Genomic DNA, 25,790 nt, shown 5'->3' with positions numbered 1-25,790 from the left:
TTTGCACATTCTCCCTGTGTCTACATGTGCTTCCTCCCACAGCCAAAGATGTGCATGTTAGGTGTATGGGCCATGCTAAATTGCCATAGTGTCCAGGGATCTATTGGTTAGGTGGATTAGCCATGGGAAATACAGGGATAGGGTAGAGGAGTGAGTCTGGATAGAATGGTCTTCTGAGAGTTGGTGTGGACCTGTTGGGCCAAATGGCCTGTTTCCACATTGTAGGGATTCTATTAGCAGCAGTGCAACATTGCAGAATGCCTTTCCTATAACATACAGAGAATTTCTGGGTGATAACTATATTGAATTTTTAACAGATCTCAGATCCATTCCATCAAAATCAAGACACAAAGTAACAATCTCAGCTTCTTCCTTTCAGTAAAAATATAAAAATGCTGAAAATCAGAAAAGCTTGATATTCTCAAATGGACTCTGCAGAATAGTCAGACTTAAAAGATTTACACTTTTCTCCCCACAGATGATGTTAAAATGTTAAGTCGGTTCTTTGTTCTGATTTTCAAAAGTCTTTAGTGTTTGAAGCATTTTTGAGTTTTTTTTATATGAAATTTCTAACATTTGCATTTTGTGTTTTCTGCCGGTATTCTGCAGAAAGGTCACAGACAATAGGCCAAAAGGCCTCTTTCTGGGCTATAAAATTCAAGCCTGAACTCTTGAATTTCCTCCACAGATGCTACCCAATTTGTTGAGGGTTTCCACCATTTTCATAGAATCATGCAGTACAGAAAATGCCCTTTGGCCCATCAAGCCTGCACCACCAAAAATAAACCTACATTAGTCTCATTTTCCAGTTCTTGCGTTGAATGTTATGATACTTCAAGGTCTTATCCAAGTAATTTTAAAAGGTTCTGAGATTTCCTGCCTCAACTACCATCCCAGGCAGTGAAATGTACTAATTATATATGACAAATATTCAGAGATTTAAATGCAGCCATCTCTGACCAGAAAGTATTCGCTCTCGAAGTGTCCCCTTTAAGTTATTAGCAGGGCCACTGCATATTACTTATACTTTTCCGAATCTGGAACATTTTAATACTTGAGCTGACCTGTTCAAGGCTCCATTCGAAGTGTCAACCAGATCAGTTCCAGACAACACTTGCTGTTCACAGGTGCAGTTTGCACTTTCAACGACCTGGAGGTCACTGAGCTGTAAGAGATCAGAGATGCAACTGTAGCAAAATATCTTTGTGTCACACACAAAAAAATCAATAGCCTCTGAAAATAATGACACTGATATGCAGTGTCATCTGAACCTTGCATTTATTACAATCAATAAATGTAGTTTTCAGTGTAATATTTCAATCAAAATTTGTTTTCTTAATAAATTTTATGCATAAAGTGTATTTTTGTAAGAAAACAGGTTGAGTGTAATCATCCTATTTGCCTAACACATGTATTTTACAAATTTAAAGACAATTACTGAGACACCCAAAACATGCTGTGTGGAGACAACTTAAATTTTATTACATTTCACAAAATATTTAAATTTGAATACAACAGAATGTTAAAAAGTAGTGAGTAAGATATATTGTTGGAATCAAAAGAACTGTGGATGCTGTAAATCAGGAACAAAAACAAAGTTGCTGGAAAAGCTCGGCAGGTCTGGCAGCATCTGTGAAGTAGAAAGAAGAGTTAACGTTTCGGGTCCAGTGACCCTTCCAATATTTTTGGAATGTGTTTTTCAGTGCAGTTGAGATAAAGGGGAAGGAAAACGTACCCAACATGGCCCTCATCCAGCTGGCTGCCTTCGTGTGCAGCTGCACCCACATTGTGCATGGACCCTTGGTATAAAAAGCAAGTATCATTGTGTATCGACATTCTGCCTGCCCCAGTGTTATTAAGGGATGTATCAGAGATAATGGGAACTGCAGATGCTAGAGAATCCAAGATAATAAAATGTGAGGCTGGATGAACACAGCAGGCCAAGCAGCACCTCAGGAGCACAAAAGCTGACGTTTCGGGCCTAGACCCTTCATCAGAGAGGTTTCTGATGAAGGGTCTAGGCCCGAAACGTCAGCTTTTGTGCTCCTGAGATGCTGCTTGGCCTGCTGTGTTCATCCAGCCTCACATTTTATTATTAAGGGATGTGCCTGGCATGCTGTAATGGATTGCACCAAGTAGATAGGCCATATTTTACCTGTTCTTTGTGGAAAAATTAACACCGGAAAGTACTTCTGAATATAATTTTATCAGAGGTCTGCGAGTAACTTGAGACACTATGGGAAAAGGAGGAAATAAATCCTATTGGATCCTGAGCAGATTGTCAGCGTGACTTGACAGAATATCTCAACGCCAAAACTTGCAAACAAGCACAAGAAGTAGCATGGCTGCTGATGAGAAAGAGCCTTTCGATAGATGGCTGGAGTTTCACTTACTCTGCATAAACGTTGTCGAGCTGGCTGTGATGGGGAAAGAGGTTACAAAAAAGATCTGAAGAGAGATGCAGTGGTTTTTGTTGAGGTTCACTCCGAGCAGCTCTGCGACATGGGACTCTCTGTTCTATGGGCTATTAGCAGAGATGCACCGTGAGACCAACATCAAATCGATGACCTTCCAGGCATAGGTAGTGAAATTTGCTCTTTGGTTTGTTCCCTTCTGAGTGTCACAGACCTGGCTCATTTCAAGGTACACAGGCTTGTAAACCATAGAGAATACTTTGGTTATGTAAAGGAGGGTTGCATGATCATCAAGAGCACTGGATTTGACTTGAAGTACTCTATAGTGTAACATAACGCAGGGAGAAAAGTTTACTCCTATTCTACTTTTTTTATAATATTCAATTAGAAATGTTTTGCTTGCAGGCTGAATGAGTTGGAATGTACATCTTAAATATTAAGAGTACTACAAATGTATTCAGGCCCTCAAGAGTGAGTCCAGCGGCATGGTGACCAGTTGAAGTTCATTGTACTCTCTCTAATGCAAATCAAATGTTTTATAATGTATTTTTCAAAGTAATCTTGGATAAAAATAAGCTTGTGGAGTTGCACCATAGAAAGCTTGGCAGCTAATTTTGTGCATAGTAGACTCCCACAAGCGTCCATACAATAATGGCCAGATAATGATTTTGTGTTGTAAAAGCACAGCCAGTCAGATGCATCCGAACAGCAGTTAAGTCAATGTTTCAGGCTGAAACCCTTCAGTGGGCTGGGGAATGGAGCCCAGAAATAAATAAGGGGGGGGCGGGGTGAGATGGAACTTGGGAAAGGGTAGGAGAGATGGTGATAGGTGGATGCAGCTAGGGTTGTTATTGTAATTGGTCAGTGGGAAGGGTGGAGCGGATGGCTAAGTAGGAAAATGGACAGGTCAGGTCATGTCAGGAGGGGGAAGGCTGGACACGAGATAAGGCTGGGGGTGGAGAGATTTCGAAGCTGGTGAAATCGATGTTAAGGCCTTCGGGCTGTAAACTCCCAAGGCAAAACATCAGCTGTTGTTCCTCCAGTTCACATTTGGCCTCACTCTGACAGTTAAGGGGCCAAGGTTGGACACGCCATCAGGTGAGGAGGAGGGGGGAATTAAACTGGTTGGCAACCAGAAGGCCAGATTAGTTGTTGCGTGCAGAGCAGAGCGCAGATTCTCCCCAAACTGGTCCCCAAGTCTGTGTTTGATCTCCCCGGTATAGAGACCACATCAGGAGCAACAGGTACTGTAGATTAGGTTAGATGAAATGCAAGTGAATCTCTGCTGGATTTGGAAGGATTGTTTGGGGCCTTGGATGGAGGTGAGGGGGGAGGTGTAGGGGCAGGTGTAGCACCTCCTGCAGTTGCAGCGAAAGGTACCAGGTGTGGTGGTGAAGTTGGTGGGGAGTGTAGAGCTGACAAAGGAGTCACAGAATGAACAGTTCCTGTGGAAAGTGGACAGCGGTGGGGAGGGAAATACCTCTTAGTGGTGGTAGCTTCCAGCATCTGCAGTCCTTATTGTCTTCACTGATTTTGTGCTTTTAATAAATAATGGACAGCAGGGATTACATCCTTACTCTCATTCAAAAATAGGGCCAAGGGATCTGTTACAGCCATCTGAGCAGGCAGACGGGGTCTCAGTTTAAGAATTCAGTTGGAAGGTAACACCTGGGCTAGTGCAGATCTCCATAACACTGCACAGCAACATACAGGGGTAGCGAATGAACAAGATGCCTCTCAAAATTCATAACTAAAAGCACAATTTACTTTTATAAAACCCATCCAACGTAGTAAACAGCTCCACAGAAATACAATTCAACAAGAATATAATAGTGAGTCAGACAGGTGATTAAACACCCAAAGAGGTATGTTTTAATGAGTTTTGCAAAAATGATAAGTGAAAGGAGCAGTGAGGTTTGTGGAAGGAGTCCTACAACTGAGTCTTGAGTGTGCTGAAGCCTTCAACCAGTGGTGGGCTAACAGATATCAGTGACACACAAGAGGCGAGAATGAGAGAAACATCGAGTTGACACAGCATAGTTCATGGGACATGGGCCTCACAGACAAGGCTAGCATTTGTTGCCCATTGTTAATGACCCTTGAGTGGCTTATCAGGCCATTTTCAGAGCATAATTAGGAGCCCACCACATTGCCGTGGGTCTGGAGTCATGGCTCGGCCTTACCAAGTAAGGATGGTGGATTTTCTTCCCTTAATATGTGTAAGTTAACTGGGTGTTTTTTTTAAAATGATAATTAATGTTTCCATGGTTGCTGTTATTGACTAGCTTACAATTCCTGAGTTGTTGATTTAATTTAAATTCCACAGTTCTCAAAGCGTTTTAAAAAAAGCCTCTGGATTACTGGTGATGTTACCATTAGGCCACTGACTCCCTAGAGGAGAGGTTTACAGAGATAAAAGAGGGTGAGGCCATGGAAGTATTTAAAAACAAAGTTTACAATTTTAAAAATTGAGGGTTCTTTCCAGATCAGGATCAAATGCCAGAGATGACAGGCGAGTTAGAATACAAATAGTAGAGTTGTGGATGAGATGAAATTTATGGAGAGGGGAAAATGGGACAGACCAGGAGAATACTGAAATAGGAACACAGGACCTAGAACCGGGATTAGATCATTTGGCCTTTAGAACATACTGTACCATTCGATAAGATTGATTGTGCTGATTGTTATTTCAACTCCACTTAACTGGTAATACACACCTATTCCCTCCAAACCCATTTCCTTTGTCTATTTTCCTTGAGTAAATTCAATTATCCAGCCTCTATTGTTCCTGGGGGAAGAGAATTATATAGACTGATAACTACTGAGATACAATGTTTTTCCTCTTCAGTGGGAGGCCCCATATTCTTGATTTGATTTGATTTATTGTCAAAATGTACCTAAGTACAGTGAAAAGCTTTGCTTATGAGCAGTACAGACAGATCATTGAGGACATATTGATCATAGGGTGGGAAAAAATAACTATTCTTAAACTGTGTTCCCTTATTCTAGATATCCCCCATAAAAAGGAAACATCATCCCCTATCAAGTCACCTCAGGATCTTCAGTGTCCTATGTTTGGAATAAAGACAAAAGAAAATTTTACAGATGAGCTGAGAAAAGCAGACGCAATAATATGGACAAGGCGTCGAGCTGGATGAACACAGCCGGCCAAGCAGCATCATAGGAGCAGGAAAGCTGATGTTTCAGGCCTAGACCTTCTTCAGTCTAGGCCCAAAACATCAGCTTTCCTGCTCCTATGATGCTGCTTGGCCGGCTGTGTTCATCCAGCTCGACACCTTGTTGTCTCGGGTTCTCCAGCATCTGCAGTTCCTACTATCTCTGAAGCAATAATATGGACGATTAAGTAGCCATTATACTTAATTAAAACTATATCAATTAAAGAGACACTGAATGAGCCATTCTGTATTTTGGATTATATTCACAAATTCTTGAAGGTTCACCAGTGCTAGCCCACATGAGGTTACCTGAATCAGACAATAAACATTAAGATTCTCTGATGCTGTACATTTCTAATAAGGCAATTCCAAGTTCCGTCACTGTGCATTGCACAAAAGCACCAGTGACCCAGAATTAAGTTCCCCTTCAAGCCATCCTGATTTGGAATTATATTGTCATTCCTTTACTCTCACTGTATCAAAAGCCTGGAACTCCCTCCCTGACAGCAGAGTGTCCCTACACTCCAAAACCTGGAATGGTTCAGGCACCACCTTCTCAAGGGCATTAGGGATTGGCAATAAATGCTGGCCTTGCTAGAGATGCCCATTTCTCATGAACAAATAAAGAAAACAAAGGCTTAATTCAATCTCCTTTGAAAGGATTCAGCAGCTGGAATATCACATTCATCTCAATGAAGAACAGATGTTACATTAAATAAAAAGGCATTGGACTCGCAGATTTTTGCAGTTATATTTTAATTCGGGGTTTGCAAAATTAGAATTGGTATCTCAAGCTGTGAGGCATACTTTACATCTATTAGGAGGTTGTGTGAACATTAAATCTTCAACACCAAGAATATCACACATCTAAAATTATCTTAGACTGCACTTAACATGCGCATCAACCTCAGTAACTGAAATTCACTTCCCTCCCCTGGCCCCCAACTGATCAACCTCCTTCCACACAACCACTTGCAGATTTGGACTTCTTTAGGTCACAAAATTAGTGACCAGACCAGATGCTCCACCATATTCTCAAGAGTAAATCTCATTCCAAAACATGAGACTGCAAAGGACCTTTTGAAAATAAGAGTAAAAAAATACTAATCACAAAACACTGCTGGCAGAATTGACAGTTAAGACTGACAGCACACTTCTTGGGGTGTGAAAAGTGGGGCACAACTGTTACTGCACCATACCGGCCTCTTCATTATCGGCTCAATGATCAGCATGTGAAACCAATCTGGATCCACAGACCCAAAGGAAGCTGTCCCTCTGATGGCTCATCATTATTCACTGACAACAAATTTGTATTGTCCATCAGTGACTCGGCTGTGACTGATTTCAGTTCCTAAATGCTTCCCATCTGACCTAAGCCCCAACTAATTCCACACATCAAAAGCCCAATTCAAACACTTTGAGTTATTGTTTTGTAGAAGTTACATGTCACTGCTCTTTCAGGGAGAACTGATGGATGCTGTTGGACCCAATGTCATCCTGAGGAATTCTGCCTCAAGATACTCACACACTTCACATAACTGTTTATAAAGGAGAACGTTATGTTGTAGAAACTTATGAAAGTGAAGAAAATGATGCTATCTAGTTAAACATGTCCTTTAGCCCTCTGCTGGGACTAACTCCAAAGCCATTCCCTTCACCTGATTTTATCCTTTCTTTTCTGAAGCTGCTGCCTTGTGCTGGGATACTCCTCCACATGAGGCCAAAGCTCTCTGAATCTCACTTAAGTACCATTCTTCATGTCAGGTCAGACAGTGAGGCTATTTGTCTGTGGGGACGCTACAACTAAGCCCAACGTTATTCTCAATGCCCACAGCTGGGCTGGGCACATTCCAGCACAGTCACCAGTGAGACAGAAAGAGTCCACTTCCCATCCCTGCCCTCCAACATTGAGTTGGCTGACATTCCAAGTCAGAAAAGATCAGGACATTGAACCTGGAGCCTGTTGTTATGACTGATTTGGCACCGAATTGGAGTGCACATTTATCCACCAGCCAGCAAGGCGGTTTAACCACTGATTTTTTTTTCACTGCATTTAGCAAACTCACCCAGCAACAGCTGATAGCAACGGTACTTAAAAGTCCCAAGGGACGTATGTTTGCTGCTGGACCATTTAATTAGAAGCTACTATATTGTAAACATTCAAATATAATTTACCACTCTGAGCTAACATCTACATGGGCACAAACCCAGTGCAAAACCATAACAGTTAACTCTTCCCTATTCAGTACAACTTGTCAGTTAGGGTGCATCAGGTCAGACTGCAGGAGCCAGTGAGCTGACAAAATAATTTTTAGTAACTTGCAACACCACTACATTGAACCCAAAGAGGATCCCAGACAAAAATTTTAGTATTCACTGCTACCCAAACCCACTTTTATAGACCCAGGTAAAGGCTACCAAATGGCCAACCGATAATGGGAAGCTGTCACTGGAGGTTTTGCAGTGCAATCAAGATTTGGCTTTTCTCAGTAGTAGTATACAGACACTAGGATCCTTAATCAAAACCATGGCCTTTGTTTAAAATCATTGAGCTATCCCTTTATGTCTGACTAATGGCTGCATTCTCGCCCATTGAGTGACACAACTGGGTTTATGGTTTGTGTCACATGACAGGAAGAAGACACTTTCCTAGAAATGCAAAATGCTTATGTTTCTTCACAAACACCAGGCGGAAGTTTGACCAAGACAGATTGCACCTCATTTTACCCAAAAATGCACAAAGGATATGCGGAATACTGTGATGGAAAGTGCCCCTGGGCTTGGAATCCTTAACCTTTTCAGTCAAGAAAACGTATGCCTGCTTTTGCTAAGTGATTATGTTTACACTGCCGGTCTGTTCAGGCAACAAGAGGATTCATATCACTGAGGACTTTCGGGTTCAACTCTAAGCTGTGGCTTCGGTCACGCCAACATGTGATCCTTCCCACCTTTCCGTGAAGCTAGCGGTGAGGGGAAACAAGAACTCTTTCTTTCTCAAAAAAAGCATCACATCATCAGGAAAACATCATCACTGTGGGATAGCCTTAAGGATCCCCCGTAGCACTCGGTAACTCATCAACGGCTGGTTCTCTTTCGGGGGGAAGCAGGGCCCACGATCTGAGACATAGGCATAAGGGAAACGGAGCACCCAGAGTCCATCAGGTGGAACAGGTATTTCCTGCTTCTCGGGATAAAAGACAGGGCAGGGAGGCGGCCCAGGCTGAACCTGCAAGGTAAAGAAAAATTCAATGTGACACACAAGTAAAATTTAAATTCTTCTGCTTGCAAATGTGTAAAAAAAAACGAAAACATTTCAAAAGAATGGGAATTCTCTAAAACTATTGCTAAACTTTAACACAGGAGGTCACCTGCAGCCCAGTGAGCAAATACAGTGCTTGTGTTAGAGAAAGGCATGAGTTTCAACTCCCATTCTCGAGGCTTGAGCGCACGATTCATTGAGACAGACACTCACTTCAGTAAAAGTGCTGCACACAATCAAAAAGACACAGTCTTCAGACGAGGCTATAAACCAGAGGTCCCCTGTCTTTCCCCTCAAATCAAATGTGGTTGATAGCACCTAACCAAATCCAATGCACGCCCTTGAAAGTTTAAATAAACAGATCTACATATTTAAATGGAAAACTGTCAAATTCAGATAAGATTTTAACCACCTTATTTCACAGAAGTGTTTTACAACATTAAACATTCCACACAATCCTGGGACATTTAATCAATGGAAGATTATTAATACACGGAGGGCAACAACTTCATAGCTGTTAATTCTTTTGGTCATAAGAACTGATTTTATTACACACACAGCTCTAATTTCACCCTACTTGCTAAAACATTAAGACTTTTGCTGTACTGTTTGAAGCAATTTTGAACAGGATGTTCAAATACTTAAAACACTTTCACTCAATTGCCTATTTTTCAAATATGCTTTAAATGGTGCCAGAAAATGCATTTTACATGTCTTACCAAGATTTTGTTCCAATTTCACTACGAAGACCATAAACTAAAATAATCAAAAGTACCGGAAGATGAAGAAATTATCACAAGATTCCATTTTACTTTAAAGTTCGAGTGAGAGCCAAAATATATTAAACATAAACTAATAGACGAAGGATACTTAAATAAAAAGCTTACGTAAATAGCTGATACAGCAAAGAGGGAAACACAAAAACACAAACACGTGTCATTCTCATTTCACTGCAAAGAAAAAGAATTCACCTGGGCCTCTGGATTACTACAGCAGTGACATTTCTACTGTGCCACCACCTTCCCCTGATTATTGTACAGTGAAGTAGGATTAATTATTGACCTTATAGTGCAAGCACCCAAAGGTAGTGTAGGCGATAGAATTTTACATTCAGTTTGAGGAAGGCAGATGGGGATCTGAGTCTATAGTTTTAATATGTAAATCAGGGCAATCATGTAGGTATGAAAGCAGAAGTGAAGTGGTAAATTAGACTGACGTATGGGTTGATAGAGATGTAGTGGCAGACAGCGAAGATGATATTCTAGAATATACAGAATACTTACATTCCAACAAGTAAGAAATATTCCAAGGAATGGAACCACCATCTGTGGTTAACTAGAAAGATTAAAGATAGTACCTAACTTTAAGATAAAGCATACAATGGTGCAAAGACAGCTGGTAAGTCAGAAGACTGGACAGAATATAAAACTAGCAACGGCCAAACATTAATAGGGGAAAAATTAAGAGTACAAGAGAAAGTGATCTAGAAATATAAAACAGATGGTAAGAGTTTCTATTAATATTTTAAAAAAAGGGTCAACAAAGTGTTGGTCCTCTAGAAAGTCAGACTGGAAAATTAATAGTCAAAATAAGGAAATGGCCAATGAATTGAACTGTGGTAAATCTTGAAGATATTTTGCATCAGTCTTTACTATGTAAGTTACAAGTAACATCAAAAAGCAGCAACTAATCAGGAAATGGAAGGGAAAGAGGATCTCAAGAAAATCAGAATTACCAGAGAAGTAGTATTGAGTAAATTGCTGGAGCTGTCGGCTGGTAAGTGCACAGACCCCAATGGACTTCATCCCAGGGTCTTCAAAGAAGTGGCCAGTGAGACAGTTGATTCATTGGTTTTATTTTCTTTCCCTTACCTTGAGGATGGTTTCATTAGATTGGAAGATTTACGAATGCAACTGTTTTACTCGAAAAGGTAGGATGACACAAAGTAAGACACTATAGGCACGTTAGCTAATGTGTAGTGTGCCACAGAGGTCACTGTTGGGATCTCTACTGATTACAATTTATACAAATGACTTAGATGAAGGGATGCAATAGATGGTTGCCAAAGTTGCTGACAATACAAAGGTAAGTAGGAAAGTAAGTTGTAAAAAGGAAATGAAGATGTTACAAAAAGACATTGACGTGTTAAATAATTGAGTGTGGGTGTGGTTCATGGAGTGTAATGTGGAAAAATCTGAAATGGTTCAATTTCACAGGAACAATAAAGAACCAGTACATTATCTAAAAAAGGTAAGAGATTTCAGAGTTCTGAGCTGCAGACGGATCTGGGTATCTTTGTGCCTGAATCACAAAAGGTTAGTATGTAGGTTCAGCAAGTATTTCGAACAGTTAACAGAATGTTACCATTAATCACGAGGAAAACTGAGTATGAAAGTTAAGGAATTAAACAGAACACTACTGAGACAAATCCAGATAACTGAGCACATTGTCAGTCAACTTATTGGAGGATATTGGAGAGAGTTCAGGGAAAGTTTACCCAACTAATATCTGGAATGGAAGGGTTGTCTTCGGGGGGAAAGTTGTACAGACTGGCTTGTATCTGATGCTGTTTTGGGGAGTAAGGGGTGAATTGAGTGAAACATAAAATCCGGAGGGACCTTGACAAGGCAGATGAGGAGAGAATGTTTCCTCTTACGGAAGAATCTATAACTGAGTTGGAGGTGGTGGGGTGGGCGGCGGGGGGGGTGCGCGGTGGTTGTCACTGTTTAAAAACCAGGTATCACCCATTTAAAACAGAGATTGGGTGACAAACTTTTCTTTTAGACAGTCGTGCATTTTTGGAACTCTTTTCTTGAAAAAGTGGTGCAAGTGGACTCCTTGAATATTTTTAGGCCAGAGATGGATAATTTCTTGTTAAGCTAGGGATTGAAAGGTTAACAAGATGTAAGTGGGACTATATATTTGATGTTACGATCAGATCAGCCATAATCTTCTTGAATGGTGGAACAGCTTTGATGGGTTGGATAGCCTGTTCCCAGTTTGTATCCTGCATCACTGTCTGCAAGCATGTACTACCCACTTAGCTAGGTTCACAGAATTCTAAATAGCACAGGTTCCCCAAAGACTCCTTCACTTTGACTGTTTAACAAACCCCATTAAACAATCTGCTTTGCTTTGGTAAATCTAAGTGCAATCAAACGGTCCATTTCACAATCCCTGCTCCAACCCTGTCTTAAGTTATCTGACTACTTTAACTATATTTCACACACACACACACACACACACCTCCTTGTAAATATATCACTGTTCTTCTGTCTGTTGCAGCCCTCTTCTGTCTTGGCCACACAGCTTTCAGTTTTAGCTTACTTTCTACAAGGGTGACCAGATGAGTAATTTTTTAATATTCATGAAAATTACAGTCAATGCCATTTCCTAAAAATCCTTTCAAATATCTTATAAAATAATTAAAGATTTCAAAGGCCTTCTTAAGAAATTACAAATTTTCTTTACAATACCATTTCTGGGTCAAAGGTTGCCACATCATGCTGTCAAAAGTCTTCGTTAACCTGTTATCATATATTTTTGCCCACACTTTTGTGCCAACATTTACATTGCAAATTACTTTGCTCACATTTCCATTCAATTCTGCCATGTCAACTGTCACAATGTAATTGTAGGCTCTGGTCACAAGGTGGCTCTGCAGTTTCTCTCCCAGATTGATCTCCATCAGCTGCGTGTGGGCAGTTTAAAAGAACCATAAATAATGACACAAGTCAACTTTTTATTGACTCAAACATGAGTTTGAGAGTGGCATTGTCTAGGCCCGAATTTGTTACTCACCCCAGATTACCATTAAGGTGGCAAGCAGCCCATTATTACTTCGTGCCACGTACAGTTCTGGTCGCCAAATTACCAAAAGGATGTGGACGCTTTGGAGAGGGTGCAGAGGAGGTTCACCAGGATGTTGCCTGGTATGGAGGGTGCTAGCTATGAAGAGAGGTTGAGTAGATTAGGATTATTTTCATTAGAAAGACGGAGATTGAGGGGGGGACCTGACTGAGGTCTATAAAATCATGAGGGGTATAGACAGGCTGGATAGCAAGAAGCTTTTTCCCATAGTGGGGAACTCAATTACTAGGGGTCATGAGTTCAAGGTGAGAGGAGGAAAGTTCATGGAAGATATGCGTGGAAAGTTCTTTACGCAGAGGGTGGTGGGTGCCTGGAACGCGTTGCCAACGGAGGTGGTAGATGCAGACACGATAGTGTCTTTTAAGGTGTTATCTGGACAGGTGCATGGAGGGGCAGGGAGCAAAGAGATACCGACCCTTAGAAAATAGATGTCAGGTTTAGACGGAGGATCTCGATCAGCGCAGGCTTGGAGGGCCGAAGGGCCTGTTCCTGTGCTGTAATTTTCTTTGTACTTTTGCAGACATGTTATCACAGCTACTTTAGTGTGTCACTGGTATGTCACTCAAACTCCTCTCTTCAGTCAAAATGCGGGTTTGGATGGGCAGATCCAGTATGTTAATTTCACACATTTCACACAACATGATGCTTTTTTAACCCTGGTAACTTAATGATGACAATACCTACATTTTGTTACATTCACTATCACAAGAAACAAAAATCAATTATTTAAACTGATCTAGTCCCAGGCCTCATGGTAGAGGTTATATACAAGTCCCATTTTTATGACTCACGAACTTATCTCAAAGCCGTTAGTTGAATTTCCACTTTCAAATTCCTCTTTTATTATGAGCCCCTGGATTTCAGATAGATTTCTAACTTGACAAGCCTACATGGCACAGAATAACACTTCTGCAGCTGGAATCTTACCTGTGGCGTGAGTACGATCTGTAACGGGGCATCAGGAGCGACAATAAACAGACGTGTGAGCTGAGCGTAGTGCGGCTTAAGACCTCGGCCTTGAGATGGAGACAGGATGTACATGGGCATGTCAGAGGAGAGGGCTTTGATGGCAGACTCTTTTGGCCCACTCCCCATTACCTTCATAATCTTTTCTGGCCCCGAACACATGAACCTGCGACCCCGTGAGTCCTCGTATTCAAAGCCAACAAATGCCCGTGCGATGTCATCTCTCCGCCTGCCTCGGCCAATCACGTTGGTAGCCCGTTTGGTTGGTACAGATTTGTTGGGGGCAGGCCAAGAATTACTATCCATGTCCACTTCATCCTCTGACCTGGTTTTGATGACTATGTCCCAAGGCATCAAATAATTCGTTCCAGGAATGAAGCCACTCTGGTCCAGGCCCCGGTGGAAGTTGTAAGCTTTAGAAGGGCCCAGCTTGACGAAGGACCAACTTGAAAATTTAGGTAAAAGTCCCTTTGGACAGCTGGAATTTAACATGCCAGGCAAATATTCCACTGTTGATACCTGACGATCCACAAGACTGGGTCTCTTTTCTACTTTAGCCTCCCCTCCCTGGCCGTGCGCATCAGGATTGTCTCCCCCTGCATGAGGATCAGGGGGAAATGTACCCAGGCTGTCTGTGGATTGTCCAAGACTGAGTGCCAGACTGAGACTAGTGCTCTCTCCTTGGGTCTGAGCCTCTTTCTCTTTCATTTTCTCTCCTTCACCTTCTTGTGGGGGCAGTGATGAGACAGTTGATTCATTTTTAGCTGGAGCTGGGTCGGGAGTGCTGGGTTGGAAGACAGGAAAATAGAAGTGCTCGAGTTTCCCGCAGCATTTCTCCTCTTGAAGCTGCAAAGGCATTTTACAACAAATTAGATGACTTGGTTTACAATTTTCCGACAATTTTCCATCAAATATACTTTGCTTTTATTCAAGTTTCTGTTGCCTGCATCCGAATTCTCGCCACATCTTGTTCACACATCACTCCTCTATTGTTGATCTATACTGGTTCCTATTCTGATAATAACTCAAATTCAAAATTCTCATTTTGTTTCCCAATCTCTCTATGCCCTCCTCCCTTCATATTTCTGTCACCACCTCTAGCTTTACATCGCCCGGAAGCAGCTTTTCTCCAATAATTCTGGACTATTGCAATAGTCCAATTCTGGACTCCAATTTTCACTGACAACAGTGTCAGCAGTTGACTAGGCATTAAGCTCTGGAATTCTTCCTGAAACCTCCCCACCTCTCTCTTCTTTCAATACACTCCTTAAAAATGTTTTGGTCGCCTTTCTTAACAAGTGGTCAGTGTCAAAGTTTGTTGATATTATTTTATAACATTACTATTCTAGATTCACCAGAAAGGTATCAGGGGATTTAATGATAATTAAGAGGAGCTTGAGGAACTGTTCGCAAAAGGGAGGGAAAGAGGATTTGAGAAAGGTTTTGAAGAATTATCTTCTTGCCAGAAAGTATTTGGACACAAATATTCCTCTATAGTTAAAAGTTCTTTATAAACTTCTAGATCACACATTTTCAGGCAAAGATTTTGCATTTATGAAACACCTGACTTTATCTCTTTGCAAAGTGTTTCATCACAAGATAGTCATGTTGTGCAAATTACTGTTCTTATGTGAATAAATGTAACACAAATGCATATTAATATACAATAATGGGACATTGCTGATTAAGAGCAAGAGAAATAAAAGCAAGACAAAGCCATATGGGTCCTCAAAGTTGGTCACTGACATCAACTTTCTTTCTCCCCAATATTTATGGTATATTAATTGTTTTTGGTGGCTGGTATTAACCTGGGATTCACTTATGTGCTGGACTAAGACTTTATTTCTTCAGAAACATTACCACTCCCTTTGCCTGTTGTTCCGTGTCACCTTTGATCTTTAATCTTTTTCCTGTTCCATTTGCCCTGCTCCCTTTCTCAACAGCGTGAAGTCCATCGATCACGTTTCCAACTCTCTTTCAAACCAACCAGCTCAGCGAGCCAACCAACCTCAACACCCACAACCTGAGCTACAGATCTACTCCAAAACCTTAGAACACTCTTTCAGTGCTGATGAGTGTTCATTAGACTTGAAATGTTAACTATGTTTCACTCTCCACAGATGCTGCCAAACATTCTAAATTTCTCCAACATTTTGTTTTTAAGACTGACATGGACACTGGGAATCTTAAACTGATACAGGGAATGCTGGTGAAACTCAGAGTTCTGGCAGCATCTGCGAAGAGAGAGAAAGAGTTAACATTTTAGAACTGAAGAAGAGTTATAATGGATTTGAAATGTTAACTCAGTTTCTGTTTCTCTCTGGATACTGCAGACCTGCTGTGCTTCTCCAGCATTCGCTGTGTTTATTTCATCATCCACTGTTCTCCAGGGTAGGAAATACACAGATTCACAATAAGAAAATTATCTCCTCCAAAATGGCTAGACTCCTATCCTGACATTATGCCATTAGTTCAGGGGTTTTTCAGTCAGGCTAAACAACATCTCAGCAGCTAACGTGTTTCAATTTTTGAGATAAAGGATGGCCAAGGACATTGCTCTTCTTCAAAGCCTGCCTTGTGATCTTTAACACTGACCTACGTCTCTCAAGGAGGCAGGAGGTGCCTTGCTAGAAGATCTTCACTGAAGACTAGCAGTTGGGCAATGCAGCACTCTAAGTACTGCACTCAAATGTCAGCCAGGATCAAGATGTTATCCTTGGTTCAGTGGTTGTTGACTCAGTTGTTTGAATCAGAAGGGTGTGGGTTCATCATGCACTCCAAATTGATAGCTCAGCGCAAGTCCCGAGTCGATAGTGCACTGTCAGTGGTGGAATCTTTCAGCAGGCCCAACCTGCGCCCTCAAGTGGATGCAAAAGCAATCTTGGCAATATTCATTCCTCAACCAGCACCATTAGAAAACAAATTACCTGGTCATGAATTTGTTGCCATTTCTGGCACCTTGCTGTGCATGAACCAATACAAAAAAAACAAGAGGCTTCTGTGCTTCCAAAATTAGAGCAGTGATTACACATCACTGTTTGCTCTAAAACATTTTGGGATATCCTTAGGCCATGAAAGCTTCACATAAATCTAAGTCTCTCTTTTATTTCTGTGCTTACTTTACAGAATACCAAGCTCAAAAGACCAGCCAGAAGATGCTATCCTCACTTCCTTCACTGTGTACCATAGGAACTAAGTGATTGAGACAGAAATTGAATGGACACAGTATCTCAAAAAAAAATGCCTCCTCGCCCATATATTGGTCTACAACTATGGGGAGATAGATATGCCTACCATACCTGATAGAAATCGTAATTGCCTGACTTGATGTCAAAGGGATCATCTCGAGGGGCTTGCCTGCGGCCACAGTTGCAGGAGCTGGTGGAGCGAGCACGGCTGTTGTGATACAGCACGGGTGGGTTCCTGTCAGGCTCTGGTTTTTCTCCTGCAAGAGACAGACACACATACACACAGGCAGACACACACAAAACAAAGCATATTCAAGAATAATTCAATATGCCTTTTATTATAACATTTCAATTCATCCTCAACAAGCATGAAAGGGGCATGCAACACAGGATTAGTTGATAATGACGTTTTACTTGTACTTACATTCCACTCTAAAATCAAAATGTCTCAAAAAGAAAGTCTCAATAAGACAATTAACTACTTATAAAGGGCAGCAATAGAATGTAGGCAAATGTAAATTCCACTCAGCGAGTCAGTAATATCCATGCAGCAAGGAATTGCTCTGACTGGGAGTGAGGAATTTTAGTTATGCGGACACACTAAACAAACTGAAGTTATTCTTACAGCAGAGATAGTTAAGGGAAGATTCTATGGAGGCGTTCAACATCTTGAAGGGTTCATAGAATAAATAAGGAGAAACCGTTTCAATAGTAACAGGGTCAGTAACTGGGCTTTGCTGGTGATTGGCTAAAGAACTGCAGGCATATTGAGGAAATAGTTTTCTTTAAAGAGTTGCTGTGATCTGAAATGTGCTGCATGAAAAGACAGCAGAGGCAGATTCAATAGCATTTAAGGGAACTGGATGAATACTCAAGGAAAATAAATTGCAGCGTTACACATTAAAGAACGGATAGAGGATTGGTTAGCTAACAGGGAATACAGAATAGGGATACATTGCACAAGGTTGACAAGCTATAATGAGCAGTCTGCTCATTGTAGGGATAAGGGATGAAGATAAAGCCTCAACTATTTACAAACTCTAATGACATAGATGCAGAAACCAAATGTATGGTTGCTAAATTTGCTCATGGCTTATATTTCTACCTGTCTTTGTATTATAAAGATAAGCCATCTGCAAAGGGATATAAATAGAATAATTGAGTGGGAGAAAATTCAGCAGATTACACAATTCTTTTAATTTATTCACAGAATGCGGACATCACCGACTAGGCATCATTCTTGTGGCCCATCCTTAGTTTCTCAAAGGGTAATTAAAAGTCAATCATATTGCTTTGGGTATGGAATTACATGTGGAACTAGGTAAACATAGGTGTCATTCTCTAAAGGACATCAATGGTTACATGACACCTTGGCAGGAAGAACAGAAAAGCAGCATATTATTGAAATGAAGGGAGATTGCAGAATTCTGAGGTATCAAGGCCTGACATATGAAAGACAAAAAGTTAATATGCATGTACAACACAGATTAGGAAGACAGATTGATTGTTGTCATTTATCGTGAAAAGAATGGAATATAAAAGTAGGGGTGTTTTGCTACAATTGCACGTGGCATGATGAGACTACATTTGGATAGTGTGTTCGGTTTTGAACAGCATTCAAAACATTTCAAACATGTTACAATTGACTAGCTCCTGGGGTTATCTTATGAGGAAAGGTGAGATAGATTGAGCCTGCACCGATTAAAGTTCTGTATGTTACTGAAACATAAGATGAGGGGATTTGACAGGATGGATGCTGAATGGGTATTTTCGTTTGTGGGAGAGGTTAGAACTAGGAGACAGAGCTTCAAAATAAGGGTCTCCCAATTCAGTTTGAGTTGAAGAGAATTTTGTTCTCTTAGAGGCTCATGGGTCTATGGAACTCTTGCCCAGAGAAAGGTGAAGGTGGGATCATTGAATATTTTTAAGACAAAGGTAGACTGACTCTTGTTAGTCAAGAATTTAAAAATACAGGCAGGAGAGTGGAGTTGAAGTCAATGATAAATCAGTGACAATCTTATCAAAAATCAGAAATTACTGGAAAAACTTAGCACGCTGGCAGCATGTTTCCCCTATTGTAGGAAAGACGCAGTTCAACTGGAAAGAGTGCAAAGATGATTCACAAGGACGTTGCCAGGACTAGTAGACATATGTTATAGGGAGAGATTGGCCAGGATAGGACTTTATTCCTTAGAACGTAGAGAATGAGGGGTGACCTTATTGAGGTGTATAAAATCATGAGGGGCATGGATAGGATGAATGCATATAGTCTTTTTCTTAGGGATAGGGAATTGAAAACTAGAAGACATAGGTTTAAGGTGAGAGGGGCAAGATTTAAGAAGGGCCTGAGGGGCAACTTCTTCACGCGGAGGGTGGTGCGTGTATGGAATGGGCTAGTGGAGAAAGTGATTGAGGAAGGTATAACAGCAACATTTAAAAAATTATTTGGATAGGTACATGGATGAGACTGTTTTAGAGGGATATGGACCAAATGCAGGTAATTGGAACTAGCTGAGTGGGCACCATGGCGAGCATAGATCAATTTGGGCCAAAGGGCCTGTTTCCACACAGTACTACTCTATGACTATGAGTGTGGACAGAAAATAGAGTTAACATTTCAGGTCCAGTGACCTTTCTTCAGATCTGAAAAAGGGTCACTGGACCCGAAATGTTAGCTTTGCTTTCTCTTCACAGACCTGCTGAGTTTTTTTGAGCAATTTCTGATTTTATTACATTCACAGTACTTTAAATTGAGTTTGCAATTGCAAATTTAAACTGTTTTTTAAAATCGAATATCAGGAAGTTTGAAGCCTACTCCTGATCCTAATTTGTATGATTGTATTTGTGTAATTAGTTGAATAATCTGATCAAAGAAATGGCAATGCACGATGGGCTGAATCAGTTCCTTCTGTGCCACTTTTCTAAAATTCTAGAAAGTGAATGTCTGGGAATATTTTTGTGGTATTGCTGTTTGAGTAAACAATTTAGGCAAGACTGAACTAAGCACGTATTTCTCTAAATAGATCCCTGATTTTGACTGATTATCGCTCCTGTGAGGCACCTTGGGATCTTTGAACAATGTTAAAGGTGATATATAAATGAAAGTTGTTGTTAATGCTCACCTTGGCGTTTTGATTCAAAGCTTCATTCAAAAGAAATATTACCCAAGACAATGTACGTTAGACAGCCAGGCTGTCTTGCTGGTACATTATAGGGCCCTGAGCAATGAGAGGACTTTTCCTGGTCTCTTGCCAACAAGGGCAAAAGTCTGAGAAAGGGAGAAAATAAGAACAAATTGCTGGTACAGAAACACCAGTGTTTTGGTGAAAGCTCATCCATCTAAAAGTTAACTCTCCACAGATGGTGCCTTCCTTGGTGAGTGTGTCTAAACATTTTCATTTGGATCCACAATATTTTGCCTTTTCAAACTGAGCAAGCAGTTCACAAATACTGTACAACTGCCAGTGATATTCTGCAACCTGCCAATTGATGATGAGGTGCAGTCAGAGTGGCTATCCAACCTGTCCTCAAGGAAACACACATCGTTCTTACACATCATCTCTCAATGACTAAGTTAGTGATTCATTTACGCAGGGAATTACTGCACTGTCTCTGTGTTGGCACTGTAATATTTTACTTCAGTTATGCCCTCCCACGTCCATCAAAACTCAAAAAATTGCAAGAAATACCTGGTGTAAAGGAAGCAAATGTTTCTGGGACTTCCCCATTGTGGGACGGCTGATCTCCTGGGTCACAACCTCTCTAAAGGTCTTACGTTTGCTGCCAATTTCATACAGCTCTGGTGCTTCTTCTTATTCCTGTACTGGTCTTTTGTCTTCAACTTCTACTGGTCAGTCCCTATGCTCAGTCTTCTGGAGTTCAGACTTTATTACTAGATGAGCCGTCAGCTTGTGCCCTCCCAGTCAACTGGAGTTTTGCAAGACTTCCACGATTCTGGAAATTGGTCTCCCATGCATGGATGATGAGATATCAACACTTTCTACTCTATAATTAATGTTAATAACAATGCAAACATGACTCGACTGACTCCTAGCACCATGTAAATATTAACAACATATGGAAAACTATTTTTAACTGCTTAAATATTCCACGTTAGCACTCCATTTTTCTACTGAATGGTGCAAAACCTGCAATTATGCCGACCCCAAATATACCAGCATACCAGGTTGGATAGATGGTTTTAAGTCCAACCACAAGTGAGATATTGGGGTCACCTTCGGTGAAATGAATTAGGGAGGAGGAGAATTACCTTCTTCGAAATATGTTCATGAAACAGTGAGCATTTAGGAGAAAATGGCTGCATTTACGTTATATTTGTTTTCCTGGTTGAGCTACAAATAATCAGAGTTACTGAATTCAATTTTATTGCTCACAATTTATTCACTGCTGATCTAATACCAGATGACACTACTCAATTGCAAACAAAACCTTATATGAACCACTTTAGATTCTTATTTGAATGATCTATTAAGTTTTGTTAAGAATATTGGGTTTCATACATCACAGTCAACAGTCTACTTATTATCTTATCGGTGTAGTACATCATGAACACTCTCTGTGATGCTGCTGCTTTTGAAAATCAAGATTCTTATCAATGCAGACAGTCTTACCCATTCAATTATACTATGAAACCACTCTATAGCAATCACAGAGTTGCTTCACTTCAACTCATAATCCTAAACTCTCAATATAAAGCTGGTTCAAGGCACAGTGATAGGCATTTGACCATAAAGTCCTTACTGCACCTGCAGCTAATTACAACTTCAATACAAATCCACACTCTGTTTCCTGTTGTATGTAAACTTCCTTTGGCTGAAACAATAAGCCAGTATATCTCAAACATCAGTGTGGATGTAAACATTACAAAGTAATGCCTGTCCCTCTCACTTTGCTACAATTGTGTGTGGTGTTTGTATTTGTGAGAAATTCACTAATAATTTGCCATTCTTTACTCTCTTTCCTATTCCATCTAAGATGAAAGCTTCTAATTTATGACTTACCTGGTTTAGGCAGTAGATGGAATTTGTGAACACAGTGTTGATCCGTTAAGCTTCTCTCTTCGCACAACTGGTGCCCATTACTCCAAAACTTGTAGCAGTCTTCATGCAGCTGCATGGCATACTTCTGGAAGGCTGGCCCACGGGCATGTTGGCTGTAGACACGTAGGGCCTGTGCTAACTGGTTCTTGTGGACAGTCGTGGTGTAATGGTGAGGTAGATTTGACTGGTAGGCACTGTGAGCCAGAGGTAGGGCCTTTTGGCAACGATTTTCTGAAAACTTATTATCTGCATCCAAGAACCCGTCCAGACCTTTCAGCTGACCCTGGATCTTGGAGGAAAGGTCCCCAGTAAGAAATCCAAGTTCTTCATCCTTTCCACTTAGCATAACATCATAGAGTTTTGAAGCCACTGTTAGCCAATTTTTATAGGCAGGAAGTTCAAAGTGTGATGGCTGTGGGTTCCTGCCTACACTATCCTCAAATCCTTTTTTGGTCAGAACCAGCTCCACGTGTTGCCACAGGAACTCTTTCAGGGTGCAGTCCACCAGCTGCCCACTGGAACTGTTGAGGTTGCTTTCTAGTATGAAGGACGGCTGGCGGACATGCCTCATCATCTGATAGCGCCGAGACCCGGGCAAAGGGAGGGACTCCTGCTCCCTGATGGCACAAGTGCTTTTCAGCTGCCCGATCAACATACTGATTGGGTCATCCTCCTGCCCAGCCAGCACGTAAACAAATGCCTGATTGGCAGGGACAGTGAACAAGCAGTTAATGCTCTGATTGGTCAGAACCCTGCTCTTCCTGAAAATTCTGTAAATCTGATCCTCCAAGGCATGCTGGAGCCTCCTCTTTGGGGAATGTTTCTTGGGCTTATCCAGGTTTGAGGGGTCGAGACCTTTGGGCTCGACCTTCAACGCCCCGTTGAGCTGGAAAATAAACAGGAGTCTCGGGGGGCAGGGTCTACAGTTCAATCTCCACTCCTTCCCCACCGGGCAATCCTTAATCGCGTTCTTCAGGTAGGGGAGGACTTTTTGCCTGAGGGTATCCAAGGCTCTGAAAAGGCGATCGTAAGTGATGTCGAAGGAGCAGGTGGGGTGGACCAGAAGGAGAATGTGGGAGACCGAGAAGAGATAGAGCAGGTGGATACAGTGGAGCTTCTCCTCGCCCTTCCAGAACTCATGGGCCTCGGCGTGGGAAACATCGTCGGCCAGGGCCCTGCAGGCCTGCAGCAGCTGCTGGTGGTCGCAGACGGCGGTGAGCAGCAGGTAGAGGACTTTACTATCCTGGTTGTAGTAGCACTGCAGTAAGTTGTTGCCCTGGTGATGGCCGCCGGGCAGCCCCGGGTAGAGGGGAAAGACCGGCTTGTCGCACAGGGTGTTGATGATGGCGTGTTTCTGCGCGCTTATCTCCGACGTCTTTCCGAATATCCCCACTACGCACATCTCCTCATCCTTCCAGGCCGCCTCTTCGCCCTCCGAAGCCAATACGGCTCCCAGCGCCCTGGCCGCCGCCATCTTCCGCACCGTCCCGCCTTCAACACTGTCCGGCGGAAGAACCGCTGCGCCCACAACCGTTCCCGACAGCGAGTCCCACCGTTCATCTCATCCGGCCGGAAACAAACCCCCTGACTTTCATTTCTGGTTCAGAAATCAGGGGAGAATAGTTGGATTACTTCTTCCCTTCCCAGCTCCTTCCCCAAACTGCCACCCGACTTATTTTCCCCTTTCTGTGACGATCGAGCTTCCAGGTGTCTCGGCACCAAACCACAAAATGTTTTGGCTAACTGTAGCATTTTTAAATATCCAGAAAAATATTTTTTAGAAAAAATGATAGCTGACAGACCTGGCAAAGTCAACCATTGGGCGTGAAATTACTCATAATAACAGGTTTAAAACGTCACGATAGCTGATCATAAGTCTTACTCTTAACATTTTCCCAATGTTAACAAGGTCTGTTAAAAAAACTCATTTTTAAAAAAAATCCATCATTATTGCCGGACATCTTACCCCAATAAGACTAAATATTTTCACAATTGCACAGGATCGTTCACAAGTCACAAAAGTGAAATTAAAAATCCATATTTACCCATAAAATATGGAAAAATAAGGATGCTGCTTGGCCTGCTGTGTTCATCCAGCTCCACACTTTATTATCTCTAATACTCTAGCGCATGTCATTGAAGGATAGGGAGGAAGTTACAATTGAAGAGAACATAGGATAGTTTGACGATGGTTGAAAAGCTACTGATTATCACATTTACAATGGATTCCACGATTCGAATATGAATTATTCATTGGCAAAAGCTGTGGTTCAAAGAGCTCCTTTAAAAAGTGCACTTAGCTAGTATATTATTATCGGGGTGTACCAACCTTTTTTTTCTAATTTAGGAAATCATAAACACATTATATAATGTTCGAGAAATATTCTCCAGAAAACAGATTGAATGATTTTCCAGAGTTAGACAGGAAAGAAAGTGTTAAAATGAATTTTTAAAAGCTACTTTTCTCCTCTTCCCCTCTCTTCTTGACATCAAATTCTACTGGATATTATTTTACAGTCACTGCATACCCCTCTGTCATTTCACTTTTATGTGCGTTTGGATCAGTTTTATTTCAACCGAGCACCAGCGCTCCCTGGTTTCTGCAAAGTGTCGGATTACTATTTGTAACCAGGTTAACTGCACATTGTCAGCATAATCATGAAACCAATATCACTAAATTAACGTGTATAATTTCCTTTGTTAGATACTGATATCTTGGAACCATGTTATCTTGTACTTCATGGCCATTTTACCTGTTCTGACTTTTTGGAGGAACTTCTAATTGCTCCCACGCACTCTTCCAGATCTTCTCCCCAATTGTATAGCCAAATTCCTTTTGCATGTTACTATTCAAACCTGCTTGCTGCACCCTCTTGGGCGAGGCTTTGATGTTTTAGTTGTGGAAAAACCTGTATTCACGTAGCACCTTTCATAAGCAGAGTGTGACCTAAAACATTTAACAATTAATTAAGTACTTTCTGAAGTGTGTTTACTATTGTAATAAGGGGAAATAATCAAAAAGGTTGAACTTTCAGTTCTCGAAGGAGGAGACAAAAACATACGAGCTCTACATTGATGGAACATAGTAATATCTCTGAGGTTTAAGGAAAAATCGTCACCCAATGGAAGGAAACTATGTGCATACCTGATAGGATTATAAATTAAATGAATATTGCACAAGGGCAGGCTCAAACTGCAAGCTGCAAGATAAAGAACCAGCAATAATTGCCACCTAGATAATAAAGTGTGAAGCTGGATGAACACAGCAGGCCAAGCAGCATTGGAGGAACAGGAAAGCTGACGCTTTGGGCCTAGACCCTTCTTCAGAATCAATTCAATACATTTTAAGAAGGCTTGATGGAAGAGGTGCTCGTAGCTTATAAATACTGGTTATAGTAGGTAGTTTTGGTGAATTTGGTGGAAGGCAAAAGAAAAAATATGCTAAGAAATAAGAGGGAATTTAAATAATACAGGAGGCAAATCAAGGGAGAAAACCTCGGAGTAAAAGGTCAATAATCTCAATATCAGAGGATAACATTATTATTGTGGGTTAGTAGATTACCACAAGCCTCAAAAGGGGTAGGTGTGTGCTTGTATCTGTGTGCGCTTGTGTGTAGGCACTAGTCAAAGAAATAGTCATGTTATTGTATATCTGTATAGTCTAGTGTTTTTTATATGTAGTTACACATATAATCCAGAAACTCAGGTTTTCACTTATGGTTTGGGAACAGCCATGTAATTGCAGCAAATATAGTTAGAACTATGTGTTATGAGTAGAAAATTTACAATACATACCAAGGCCACAATCTCACCCTTTTTCTCCCAGCACAGAGGATCACTAAGCTATCCTCCCCATT

The 25,790-nt window shown here is 41.3% G+C and overlaps 1 protein-coding gene across 1 annotated transcript; it reads right to left on the bottom strand.

The window, feature by feature from the left end:
* Window positions 1-6,321: 6,321 nt before the first annotated feature.
* Window positions 6,322-24,739, bottom strand: smg8 (SMG8 nonsense mediated mRNA decay factor). The gene is made up of 5 exons (XM_048557380.2): window positions 24,687-24,739; window positions 21,895-23,530; window positions 16,985-17,130; window positions 13,647-14,531; window positions 6,322-8,816 (listed from the first exon to the last, which is right to left on the bottom strand). Exons 2-5 carry the CDS (start codon window positions 23,405-23,407, stop codon window positions 8,619-8,621), a joined length of 2,742 nt encoding a protein of 913 aa, XP_048413337.2. The 5' UTR covers window positions 23,408-23,530; window positions 24,687-24,739; the 3' UTR covers window positions 6,322-8,618.
* Between the last annotated feature and the right edge of the window lie 1,051 nt (window positions 24,740-25,790).

This window comes from Stegostoma tigrinum, chromosome 27 (genome assembly GCF_030684315.1).
Source record: "Stegostoma tigrinum isolate sSteTig4 chromosome 27, sSteTig4.hap1, whole genome shotgun sequence".
Taxonomy (NCBI): Eukaryota; Metazoa; Chordata; class Chondrichthyes; order Orectolobiformes; family Stegostomatidae; genus Stegostoma; species Stegostoma tigrinum.
This window is presented reverse-complemented; position numbering and strand designations above follow the sequence as displayed.

Bases quoted from the DNA above. Each gene is read 5' to 3' on its own strand.
- smg8 (XM_048557380.2), bottom strand. From the start codon at position 23,407: ATGGCGGCGGCCAGGGCGCTGGGAGCCGTATTGGCTTCGGAGGGCGAA. The intron at 14,532-16,984 runs GTATGGTAGGCA...ATGCCTTTGCAG, and splicing joins GCAATTACGATTTCTATCAG to CTTCAAGAGGAGAAATGCTG. The intron at 8,817-13,646 runs GTAAGATTCCAG...TTTACCTTGCAG, and splicing joins AGATCGTACTCACGCCACAG to GTTCAGCCTGGGCCGCCTCC.